Below are 13,489 nucleotides of genomic sequence, written 5' to 3'. Positions count from 1 at the left end.
TCTGCCATATAGCCAGGTTTTCCCAGACATGTTGTCATATTTCTAGACAGAATAAGAGGAATGTGATTATTTCCTTATGCTTGTCACAAAGCCTTGTCAGAGTCCCTTCCCTTCCTTTCCCTTTCTTTTTCTTCCTGCACAGGGGCTCATATAATGGGAAAAATCCCTATGGGGCTGCATATCACCAGAATGGAGCAGATAGAGCCCTCACTCACCAGATCTGAAAGTGCCACTAGCCCATTGCATCTGAACATGTCAGAGTCACCACAGCAGTGCCTTTGAGCTTCTGGATAGAAATCTTGGAGCCCTACAAACACCAAAACTCCATTTTAGTTGGCAGTAATCAGAGACCATCAGAGTCTCACAGAATTTAGTGCTTTGGCTGTGTTTTTTATCTCTGCCTGTATATGTCTCTATGCATATTAACTCTTCCTCCTTTACCTGCAAAACAGAAAAGTCTCTCTCAAGTTGACTGGTGACATTATGGAGATGGAAATAGTGATTAGAAAGTGGTCTTTATTTAAATTCATGTCAATAAGTTGCTATGCCTTTGCATATTGCAACCATGTTCTCAAATTCAGGGAGCTCTTAATGAGGCAACAGGGAGGCTCATTTTACAGCCTAAGACACCAAGAGGATCTCATGTCTGTGCTAATAAGATTCTGGAGTTTTTGTCTCCTCACTGGTCTTCTAAGTTAATGATTATTTTAAAGCATCAATGATTTCTAAATAAAAAGTTTAAACTGTTTTCTGACATTAAAATGTTTCCAATGTACTTGATATTGCTGTGAAAAGAAACCCCACTCTTAATATAAACAACTTCTTTTAGGATCAAGGTCTATCTTTTATTAAAACACAGAGTAGAACTGCACATGGTGTAGGACTTTTCTTCTGCCTTTATATGACACCCTTATTTCCTATTAGGCTGACCTCACTTTTGGGAGAATCACTTGGTTAGTTCTAAATATAGCCCTGCATCTTCCCTTAAATGGGAGTGAAGGGGCAGTAGCCTTTAGAGAGAGGAATTATTTTTGTGTTCCTCAGCCAGAGTTTACTAAGCTGGGAAAGGCTGGTCTTCCTCTCTGCATTGAAATTTTTCTATATCCCTTGGTAAGTCCATTTTTCATCTAGGTTTTTCTTGTTCAGAACAAATGAGGGTGATTGTGGGAGGTGTTGGGTACTTCTCTGTAAAAAAAAAAGAATTACCTTCCTTGGGGAAAGCAAGCAATAAACAGGACATAGATTGATTTATGAAAAGATAAGGAAAAAAATAAAGTAAAATTGTTTCCTTCTGTGTATAGTAAGCTTGATTTTATTCTGTATTACATTTCCTATGTTCTTTCTACATATAAAGATCTACATAATGCCAATCCATTGCTCTCTTGGTATATGAGCTTCCACAACTATACATATATTGGCAATGCAACTTTCTTGTATGCTATACTGTGTAAGAAGACAAAACATGATTTATCTGAAGTATGTGTGTAAATAATCAAGCATAAAATCCTATAGTAGCTGGCAAAACTATTTGGCATGCTGAAGAATAAGATGTAGCTAGGACAAAAAATTCTGCTTTAATATTTTGTCTACCATACTTCTGATCACATGTCTTCAGAAGATGCATTTCTGGTGTTTGTATTGCTCTAGGCTATGTGATGTGTTCTGTGCCACATGAAAATTCCAGCTAAATACCACTGATAGAGCCTTGGGAAATCGTGTTTGTGCTCTTGAAAATATGCCTGTGTGTTGATAATACCTATGAGTCAGTGAAAGTATTGTAATGAAGGATAATGAAATTTGGGATGATGGGAAGTGACTTTCATCATCTCATTGTCTCACGTTCCTTGCTGTCCATTTGAGGGGATGTAATGCAGTTGCCAAGTGAAGGGAAATCTTAAAAATTCATTGGAACATGTTGTAACTTCTTGTGCATTTGCAATGTTAGGATGGCAAGGTTTCAATTCAATTTGCGCAAATTCAGCCTCATTTAATTCCCAGTCATGTAAGATCATGAATTCATAAGAAAGCTCTTTTAGAAAATTATTAATAAAGAATAGACACATCTGTGATGGCCAGTATTGTCAGCTGCTTGAAAATGGTGCTTTGCTGGGTATTTGGATTACTGGAATTAGATGAGAGAACTCCAGATTAAGGTTTACTGAGGAAAGTAATACATGCACTTCTGGGGATAATTGGAACCAGATTGAACTTGTCCACAAGATTTCTGTTTAAAACTGATTTGTGAAACTAGGATAATACTATTCCCATACAAAGGAAATATGATCAGTAAAACTTAAGACCAGCTGTGATGTAGCTAAAGATGTCAGAAAAGACAAGCTTGCTAAGTAATGTCTGGAATTCAGTGGGGTTTAAGCAAATGAGAATTCCATATGTTTTTTGATTTTAGAAGAGTTTGTATTCTGTTGTCAAAAAAGTTAAAACTGAATTCTGATTATGCAGAAGGAAAAAGCCTCTTTAATAGAAAGGACAGAAGCATCTTAAAATGCCAGTATATTGTGTGTTTTTTAAGTTCATCCTTTTTAATGCACAGAACATGATTTTCTGTGTGAGATCTAAATACACACGTGCACAGAAACAGAAGGCTGGAGAGATATATTAGCATTTTAAAAGTTTGTTACAAAAATGAGAAAGATGGTATCAGACCCTCTACATCCCATTCTGTTTTAGACTGCAGCATCTATGAGCTACATAATGATTCATGCTGTTTTTACAAGATTTCCACCAAAGTAAGTTCCCTGGGGGAAAATGTTCTTATGTTTTTATCTATGGCAATTTCTACAGGACTGATACAACCGTCTGGAAAGGACCACATGTTTTCTGAGGCAGTATAGTAATTCTTTAAGCTGGTCAGCAGAATCAGCTGATGACTAGAAGGTCATCAGTATTTCCTTTTGTTTATCTTTCACTGTGGTATATAGGTTGTATGGAATGTTATATATTTTATCAGCTAAATATCATAAGCTTTAATGTACCATAGAAATATAAGTTGGTGAAACAAGACTTCCTAAAAATACTTAACTTTGAACAATATTGAGAACAAGCAGCAGAACTACAGAGGGGTAGAGGAAACAATGACGGCATCATGGGAAAACCAGGACAAACCCTAAAGTCAATACAAATGGTCAAAGCTATTTAAGAAGGATGAGATACAGAGGAAGATCAAGAATGAGGATACATGTGTAGGAGCAGGATGTACTGATCTTTCAGCCAGAATGAGGAGGACGGGCAGCATGAGGTCAGGCAAGAGCCCATGAATTGTTTTTGACACTTCTGATGGACAAGGACAGAGATGAAAGTGCATGTTGCATGGTACAGCACTGACAGGTCAGGCAGAGAAAGTACATGCCGTAGTGCATTGCTCATGACAGGAGTCTCCTGAGTTTAGGAATGCAAGTTACTTATCTATGGTGAGCACAATCATGTTCTTCCTATGGCATTTGTGAATCCCATCCATCAATTTGTTTGGTTGTGTGCCTGCTGTCTGAGGCTGTGTCATCATGCTAGAATTTACTGCCTGTCCTTTAAATCTTAAATTAACTCACATCAAACTAACCATGTCTATATCAGACCTTTGGCTTCCCTGCTCAAGAATGTGGCCTGTTGTCACATGGTCCTAGATTATTGTTTTCTGTTCATATCAGCATTACTATGGCATGAAACTATACATATCCTGGGCCAGGAACTCCACCTTTAACTGCTTGCCAAGTATAATTTGTTATTGTACAGGCTGCTAAGCATGTGGAAATGTATATTTGTGTAAATTGATTTGAACAGTCTAATTCATTTGTATTTTATATCATTAATTCTTAAGGACATTTTGACTGACTGAATTTTTTTTTAGGTTTAATACTGAGTGGTTTCTACAGTACGTAGATTAGTGCAGTTTAGATCCTTCTGATGTCACCAGCATTCACAGTCATAGAAATAAATAGTAATAGTAATAGTAATAATAATAATAATAATAATAAAGGTAGGAGTACAATGGTGCTCTGTTCCACTAAAAAAATAAAGGTTGGGTGAGAAACTAAGTATTTTAGGACCATTTTATCTTGTAACTCCAGGGTTTTTTCTTGAAATCTAAGGATGTTAATAGGATCTGCATGTATGAAGTTCAAAGTTTTTTTGTGAAACACAGGGCATATATATGTTACAATTATCCAGAAAATTATTTTATCTTTCTCTTGGTCTATTTATGCCTTTCTTTCTGTTATTAAATTTTCAATTTCCCATGGGGAAATATTGTTGGTTATTATTTCACAATGCATTTTCCAGACTACTGCCTGCATCTTCCCTTTGGGTCATGTCATCAAGTGACTTGCCAATATAATTAGGTTTCCAATGACTGCCAGTAATAATATCATGGTTCACCTAAATCAATAAGTTCAGTAAGGCTAAGCTGTCACCTGCGTATCATGTTATCTGTGTTAGTGGAAGGTCGACTAAATATTAATATCTATTTCAAACATCTCACATTAATATGTATTAGAGGAAAACTGAGAAAGTAGTCAACACATTCCTCTTAGGAAGACAATAGAAACTTCTCTTATTATAAAGTCAAGGCACCCCACATCTTCTGTAGACTGCTGAAGCTGGTTTTGCAGTGGGGCTGTGATTTTGCTCTTTAGATACTTGTCTTTGAAGCAGTATTAAGTATTAAATATGTACTCTGCAAGCATCATTGTAATTAACTGGTGATGATTATTATATTTGGAATTGTTGCCAAGCAGCTCCCCTCTGTGTTAACAGAAGGCAAAACAAGTCTGGCTGCTAGTAAGCTCCATTAATTGCTTGTATGGAGGCTGCAAGTGGATGCAACGCTTGCTTCTATTAGAAGGATGTTTGGATAAATGTGAAAACATCTGAACCCAATTTTGATAAATCTTGGGTGCTGATTAATAGAAGAAACACCAATTAAAACGTAAATTTTATATATAGTGGAAAAGGCTGAACTGAAAATGGCAAAGATATTTTCTCCTATCTCAAAAACGAAAATAACCCAGACTGTGATCCCTCCAAACACATGGCCACTACTCTGCAACTCTTCTGTGTCAGATCTCAGCGGGAGTTATATACATAGCAACACATAAATTGCACGTTGATAAATTCACAGAATTATTCAACTGGGCCTCATGTAAACATGAGTAGCACTTAACAGCTGAGGCTACCCCTTAATCTATTGGTTTGCCCTTTGCACCTTCATCTAGGTGAAAAGTTTAACTATAAATAGAAAAGAGGGAACATTATACCATTAACTGACCAGTTGATGTATGAACGAAGGGGGAAGTCAAATGTCATATACACAATAGTCACAGTTAGACAGCGTAAAGAAAACCACTATTTAATGTCTTCAGGTATAACCTAATGTCATGTACAGATACCAAAACTAGGAGAAGCCAAGGCTAGTCACAGGCCTGTGTAACTGTGTCATGTAACTAAGACATGTCGTATGACTAGTTAACATTATGTTCATGTCAGCTCAGCATTGCATGAGGGCACCTAGCTAAGCTAGCATCCCTTTGAGCTGCTGCACCGTACTGTACTATCTTGGGTCACGTTAACTCTCATGTTCCTCTAGAAATGTGGTAATATACTTCATTAGTGTCCCATAGTAATGTTATAAACTTGTTCTGGTTTTGTCTTGCAGCTTCTGGTATTTTGTGTAAAGCTCTCATTCCTGAAGGTGTGATTTGCCATTCTCTTATCTCTTGAAAAAGACTTGAAAGGTAACATATATGGTAAATATGGATTATGCAGAAGATGCAGCTATCAGGATATAAATTGTAAAGATTCATCTGTTTAGATCTTATTACTTTTAATAAGATATACCTGCTATTAAATATGTCTAATGTCTTCTCCTGCAGAGACCTTTTTCTTGGAAAATTAAAACTAGCTGATGTAAACATGACATCATGACTGGGGGCATCTGACTCTACTTTTAAATACCTAAAACTAAACACAGCTGAAATATATTACTGTACTTAGTCAATAACCAGTATTTCCTTTTGTTGGCAAATACTATATGCTGAAAATATAGCATTTATGGGTATTTTACTGAATTTAAAGATTCAATTTCTTAGCCCATAAAACATGCTGTTGTTTTTTTTTTAATTTTATTTGTTTGGGGGGGGTGTTGCATTTTATTTTTTTTGGGGGGGGGGTTTGTTTTTTTTTTTTTTAGTTTAATTTTATACAGTTCAGAAAAGAATGCCAAACAAGCATGAATGAAGAATGAAGTGACTTGCTAAATTCAGAATTTCAGTCCTTCATTTCCTCTCCTATCAATTCAGTTAAAGTTTCCTGGTTCAGGAAAAAGGTGGTTTCTGATAAAATGAGATCTAGTTCAAAACTGAAGAAATTCAGTCACTGTGTCATTGCCAGCTTTCAAATTCCATGTTGTTTTTTGTGTTTTTTTTTTTTACTTCAGTAATCTTTACTTTGTGAAAAGTACATGAAATCAATGTACTTCAACAAAATATTGCTGAAAATAAGTTTCTAAATGTTTATTACTTTTTCTGAAAACAATGTTTTTTGTCACATAATGGAAATATTTTATTAGCGCCTCATGTTTTGAAAAATTATTCTGTAAAATCCCCATTTGAGAATGGGAAGCAATGATAAAATTTCTGAAAAATTACAAATATTATCAAGACTTTTTAATGATTTTTTAGTGTGACTTGTTAATGTTGTTTCTGATTGTGTTACTAGCCAGACTGTATATGCAGAAAAAATAATTTTCTACATTTCATTGCAGCAATTTATTCTTGAAATATGAGATCTAGATTTCCTATACAGCACATCATATTTTTAGAAAGAAGAATGTAAGATTGCTATTGCAGGAATTTGCCTGACTGAAAAACTTCAGGATTTGGCCCAAGCTTATAGACTTTATACGTGCAATTTGTTTCCGTTGTCACTGAAGTGCAGACATCTCATGGGGAAGGTGTTGGCTGTTCAGTTGCCCCCTGGCATCCCTCACCACTATTCAGGCCAAGTGGCCCAGGAATAAAAAGCCCCACATCCCACTGTGACTGTAAATGGGATGTATTCAGCAGGCTGTAGTTACACAAGCTGGCACCTACTCAGGGCACAGCTGGTAGTATTCCCCACTTGCAAGAAGTTGTCATATTTCTAATGAGCACAAAGGGATTTCTAATAACCAAAGGGATTTGGTCTCCTCCAGGTTCTTTTCGCCATGGCTGGGAATTTGCTTAACTCCAACTCAGTGGGAAATGTACTCTTCCAACCCACACTGCTTCTGGGACCTCCCTGAACATTTCTGAGAACCTTCTATCCAAATACAGATCAAACTATTCCATGCTTTGGAGAAAGCCCATAGGAAGGCCACCAGAGGGATAGGTGGTCTAGAAAAAATAACCCATGAGAAAAGGCTGAATGAGCCAGCTTTGTTTAGTTTAAACAAGAGAGCTAAAAGGAAATGTGAGCAAAATCAAGAGGCTTCTGCAAAAGTGGGTGAATACAGTCTATTTTTTGTTGTCATGGTGAATTGGACAAGAAACAGCACAAATTGCAACAGGGAAAAAAATAAAAGCTTTGAAGAGCAGAGAGCTGAAACACCTAAAAATACCCCAAAAGGTCAAATTTCCATCTCTGGAAATTTCTACAGAGGTGTTAAATGACATCTGCAAAGAAGGGGAAAAGTGATCCAACAAATTCTCTCCTAGCTCGATCATCTACGATTCCTTAGTTTACAGTGCTTGTCTGTTAAGGTATAGCCTGAGACCCACGTGTACCATTGATGGTTTTATTTGTCATAAATGGATGGAATTTTATCCATCAATACACATACATGTCTACATATAGACATGCCCACATATATTCATCAATACACATACATGTCTACGTATAGAAAAATATCAGTATAAGTGTCTGAAATATATGGCTAAATGTGATTTCTCTTTCTGTAGGAATTACTGATTGTAACACACTGAAATATGTCTTCAGTAGCAGTGCCATTTTACCAGAGGAGGCACAAGCACTTTGATCAGTCCTACCGTAACATTCAGACAAGATACGTCCTTGAGGAATATGCAGCAAGAAAGTAAGTACCGTGTATTTCACATAAAGAGCATAGAGAGTTTTTAATTTTGGTTCTTAAAATCAAGATAGTAAGCTTCTTCCTGTGTTCTCCTTCCTCCTCCCCAGTTGTTATTTGTTAAGAATTAATTCTGAATAAATCAGAATTTATTCTGATATTTTTCCAGTTCCTTTCATTGGGATGCTCCTTGTCTGTAGTTTCCCACCAGCATAGCTAGACTTTCTAGTTACATTGCAGCACACCTACACAGACTTTTCAGCTCAGGATCTGTCCTGTTTTCTACCTCCAAGTTGGAAATTCTTCCCTTTAGACTCTGATTGAAAATCTGACTTTAGAAAAATTGCCATGAAATTTACTATAAATCACAGAAACAATTTTTTACCCATTATTCCATATGATATGAGGACATTTCTTCTAAAGTTGGCTATTTATAATTATAGTTTTGTCATTCAATTTCCTTTTTAAAAATTAAATAAATGATTAAATCCTCTCACATGCAAAATCAGAGTTTTAGTCACAAGATACACATTCTTTGTATCCCAGTCTGGAGCATTGGATCTTGGTTGCTTAAGAATCACTGGCCTCCCTTCTCAGTAAAGATGCATAGCTAGCCTAGCTAGCTGTCTAGCTTGTCCAGCTTACCTTATGGCTGAGAAGAGTTAATACAGAAGGTTTTGTGATGTATAAGAAGGCAGGAATATTTAGAAATAATGTTTTAGGGATTCTGTGTGACTTGTGTATTAGACAGGCTTGTACTCATAGTTCACTGAAGTGCTATAGTAGAACTTGAATGATTAGAGACTGAGATAAATATAAATTTAATAGAATGAAATGCCTGATAATCCCCAGTGACAGATAATGATGGGCCCTTGAAGAACAAGTGGAAGTGGAACCCTAGTGCAGTCAGTGAGGAATGCAAAGTGGGTTTCTCACTGAACTGTGCTCAGTCACAGTATTCAGCTCATTTAAGGTAATTTCTTTGACTTTTGCAAGTTTGTGTTTTACCAGAATCACTGGGTTATAACAATGCCTTTTATATTTGAAGGGCTGCTTCCAGACGGGCTGCTTATTATGAATTACCTGGCCTAGGAAAAACAACATGCAGACTATGTGCCAGGAGGGCACGCAGCTTGGCTCATGAAGCAATACAAGAATCTAGGAAAAGGTAAAGCTCTGTTGGTCCCACCTGACCTGTGTAGTGGGCCTGGTCCCATTCAATATTGCTCTTCTACCAGGGCTTTTTTAAAGTTGACAAGTCTGGAAGCTTCTCTATCACTGTTCTTCAATAATCTATTTTGCCTGGAGTAAGTACTAAATGACTGAGTGCCATTTTCAGTCTCATATTTTACCCCAGAGTTGTTCCTCTAATCTCCTCTCTGACCTTTGAAAACAGCTTTAAAACCAAAATAAATTAGAATCTGTCTGGGATTCCAAACCAATTTTTGAATAGATCTGCTCCACTATTCCTAAATTTCTGATTTGAATCAATTTAAACTTTTTTGAATTCTTACTGTCACATCTCAGTTACAGCCTTGATATGAAGTCCTATAGTAAGTGTGCTGCTGATGGCAGTGTTCCTGCTTGAGAATTTGACTGTACTCTGCCATGCTCTCCTGTAACAGTACCAAAGACATAGATAATTTATACTACAAGAACAATTTCTGCCATATTTGTAGAAAATGTGTTGTGAAAATCATATACATCCATATGGTTCTGGTACTTTGATTGTTTTGAAAGATATATCTTAGAACCTGAATGTTCTAGGAAAATTAAGCTAATTTGTATGCTCTATTTTATAACAAACTGTCTCAAATTTTATCAATTGAGAAGAAAAATGTGGCAGAGCAAGGCTGATATTCAAAATACATTGAAATGGTAAAAAGATATTTTTTAAAATACTGGACAAATAACTTCTTGGTCCACTGTTCACTGCACTTCATGCAAGTCTTCTTATTTGCTTTGTGGCATGCAAGTTGGGTGTGGTGTTTTTAGGAATTCTGAGAAATCTAGGGAGCGTGACTTTCACAGAACAACCCACAATTTTCTCAAAACGCTGTCTTTTCTTGGTAGTTTCTAGAATACTTCCTGGTCACTCTTGCCCAGGGACAGCCTTTTTGCATGGATTTCATCAAATCCTTGTGAACTCCTTGGTCTGTATTTTTCAGGTGAGCTCAGCTGATACAGCCCATGGAGAGCATCCCAGCTGCTAGGGCCAGAGGCACACCATAAGCAAGGCCCAACACTTACTAGGATACAAACAGGCACAGAACATGCCTGCACTCCTCTGCCTTCTTATGTTGATGGGATGGAAAATTAGGGGCCAGAAGGAAACCAGGCAGGTTCTTGATCTCAATTATCAGAGGACTAGGACTGTGGGGTACATCATCAATGTGATCATGCCAGCTTTCAAAATCTGAAGCTGTCTATGGCACCAATATACAGGGTAAAAGACAATGAAAGAAAATTCATATTCATTTCACATGCTCATTAAGATAGGCAAATAGGCTCTAAGAATATTTCTTAAACGAAGTTTTACATCTTGCTGACACATTTTCAGAGTTCTCAGTTGCCTAATGTGTATGAACGACAGTCTTAAAGCTTCGTATCAATTAATCTTACCTGATATGTTTTCTTGTCCTACAGAACCCATGAACAAAAGACTCATGCAAGTGAAGAGAAAAGAATACGGTTTGCCAATGAATTGTCTGTTTTGGAAAAAGAGATTCACACAGCCAGGCACCGTGCTAGAGAACATCTGGACAGACTTGAAATACAGAGGATGGTATGGTGCCAAACCTTTTTGTTCCTATCCAAGCAGAATTAAAAGATATACTGAAACTGAGGCCTGTGTTTCAAACAGCAATAATGATTTGCCATCTTTTAACTTTGTGGATTCGAGATTAGATTTTCTACCCTATTTGAGTCTTCTGCTAGATGTGTTTTTGTTTTTTTTTAAAATTTTATTCCTGTGTTTAATAGGTGGAAGAAAACATGGCTCTAGAAAGACACGCTCTTGAGGAAAGTATAAGTCGAGCTCCTGAAATACTAGTACGTCTGAGGTCTCACACTATCTGGGAAAATATGTCTGTGAGCCTTTGCTTCACTGTACAAGGATTTCCCACCCCTGTTGTACAATGGTAAGAGACTTTCCTAGCCCTCTAAAAATGTTGTTAAGCTCTTTTCATTTGTAAGTTATGGCTTAACTGATAAGTGTCACATACATAATGGCTGTGTTAAACCTCCTTTATAATCCTCATAGATGTGCTGGATTGTAGCAGTTGATACTGCAGTAGAAGGAGTGGGAGGACAACTTGCTGAATGGCCCTGTGCAATGTGAGAAGCAAACTCAAGTATTTCAGAAGGCAGGCTGTGGAAGGCATTCCAGTCTTTCTGGCCATTGAATTCCCTCATGATGAAGTAGCAAATAGCAAAATAGACAGACTACTTGCTAAGCCTGTGTAAACTTGTACATTATTGTCATGGGCTGTAACTGTGTTCAGCTTGTGTCAGCCTCTCTTGAGGTGGACATTAATGTAACGTCTCTGAAGCTGCCCTACTCTCTGGACAAATGCTGTCCTGTATATGCGAGGGCCCAGGCTAGACAGAAAATCTAACCTGAGGCACAATCCTGTTGCAGCTTCCCTTATTTGTGATGAAGTGCTTTACTGTGATCTAAGACAAAGTTTCCTTTCGTGTTGTGTTTTGTCATGTCATGGCAAGTGGACTGGAAAGTTCAAGTCACATGCCATCTTCTCTCTCCTTCACTGCCTGCTTTTCCGATTTAGGTGCACATCTTCTCTTTCCAGTTGCTTACTAGAGTGATGGTCCCCCTTTTGCCTTCATGGCCCAGTGTGTAACTATCTATACGTGCTGGAAAATACTCTATACAAGTAGAGAAGATTTATAGAGAGAGCTCAGATGATAGTGAATGATATCTGGATGTAAAAATCTACTAAGCTAATGCAGTGAAGACTAATAGATATTAGTTCTTTTTTTCTTGATTTTTCAGGTACAAAAATGAAGAATTGATTAGCCCTGCAAGTGATCCAACAAAGTACAGAATTGAAAGCAAATATGGAGTACATGTGTTGCATATAAACAGGTAGATTATTCTAGGATGTACAACAGTTTTGTATACTGTAAGCAAAGCATTTTGTATCAAATACAGTTAAAAATTCACACAAAGGCTGCAAGACAGTTGTTAAATTCAGCACAATTTTTTGTGGTACTCACATTTAGGCTGGAGAAGGTTAACTAAGCTGCTGCATATTAGATCATGAAAATGAAATGAAAAATTAGATATTTCAATTATTTAACTCCAGCAATCTATAAGAAGATAAAAAAAGCGAAGGAAGTAGATGAAAGAATGGTAGTTCCTTATTAGAATTATATGTTCTCAGCATTCAAAGTGGAAAAATGTCTGTGTTTTATGTTCTTGCCGTGAAGAAGTTCTTTAAGGTAAGCTAAAATTTAGCTGATCACACAAGGATACCTAGTTATTAGTATTATATATTAGGGTAAGTTTGCATTTTGGTCTCCATTTTTTTGTTCTCCAAAAAGTAAGGAAGTGTAAGTTAGTTTTTAAAAAGGTTCTAATTTAATTAATTTAATTTTTCAAAATAATGCGGTATAGAAAATGCTGGGGTAGAACAGCTTCCCAAAACTAATCCCGTGCTGTCCTAAACAATGTTTCATGTGACTTGGTACAAGGTTTTGTAAAAGTGTAAAAACCCAAAGAAAAATGAAGATATGACTGTGGTGTTTAAAAAGAAAGCTAATATGTAGAGCAGAGACACAAAACCTCACTTTTAATTTATCCAGAACATGAGCATCAGCTGTGCTGAAACAGCTGTAATATTTGTGGCTAACACTTTGTTAGCCAAACATTTCATGTTCTATCCTGTCTCCATCTGTCCCCAGTGGAAGCAGCCCTGAGCACGGTCTTGTGGCATTAGTACAGTGCTTTCGGGAAAGACCACTTTCGTCCTGTAGCAGTCTGGGATGACCTGTCAGCCCAACTGCCCACCTTTTCATTGTTCAGGATGGGAGAAATGTACCTCTGTACAGAAGCTGGTAGCAAGAATTACTATGTTGCTGCTTCTTAAGGGATGTTTCTCAAGGAGTAGTAGTACTTACAGGTACTTCTAAAACACTCATGTAATCTTCTGCCCCTAGGACATGGATTACTTGCTGACTGCTGCATCCATGAGATGTCTCAACACAGCTGATCCTTCCCACCAACATTTCTTTTGGAGATAAGAGCAGGAGGTTAAAAGATAAAACCAGGTTGTCCTCTTGCAATCCTCTCCCTTGCAGCAGGGAAAAGGGAAAATTCATTTGTCTGGATTTGTGAGTGAGTCAGGAGATGAAACTTTGGTGACTGTGACTCACAGTCAGTCGGTGTCTTTGACT

At 37.1% G+C, this 13,489-nt stretch overlaps 1 protein-coding gene across 3 annotated transcripts in view; it reads left to right on the top strand.

Annotated features, from left to right (window-relative positions):
• The first annotated feature begins 967 nt into the window (after positions 1-967).
• MYOM2 (myomesin 2) overlaps positions 968-13,489 on the top strand; it is a 78,501-nt gene continuing 65,979 nt past the window's right edge. For 2 of the 3 annotated variants that reach the window (XM_061460670.1, XM_061460668.1), the window contains exons 1-6: positions 968-1,110; positions 7,947-8,080; positions 9,123-9,242; positions 10,721-10,859; positions 11,057-11,214; positions 12,087-12,179. In XM_061460670.1, coding sequence (XP_061316654.1) covers positions 7,974-8,080; positions 9,123-9,242; positions 10,721-10,859; positions 11,057-11,214; positions 12,087-12,179 — 617 coding nt within the window. In that variant the 5' untranslated portion in view covers positions 968-1,110; positions 7,947-7,973. Of the gene's footprint in view, positions 1,111-2,688; positions 2,748-7,946; positions 8,081-9,122; positions 9,243-10,720; positions 10,860-11,056; positions 11,215-12,086; positions 12,180-13,489 lie in introns of all 3 variants that reach the window. The other variant, XM_061460669.1, reaches the window with a different exon arrangement.

This window comes from Pezoporus flaviventris, unplaced genomic scaffold (assembly GCF_033815535.1).
Source record: "Pezoporus flaviventris isolate CSIRO_AGI_PZ_B2104156 unplaced genomic scaffold, CSIRO_AGI_Pfla_v1 ptg000031l, whole genome shotgun sequence".
Taxonomy (NCBI): domain Eukaryota; kingdom Metazoa; phylum Chordata; class Aves; order Psittaciformes; family Psittacidae; genus Pezoporus; species Pezoporus flaviventris.
The sequence above is the reverse complement of the archived record's forward strand: the minus strand, read 5'-3'. Positions and strand labels throughout refer to the sequence as shown.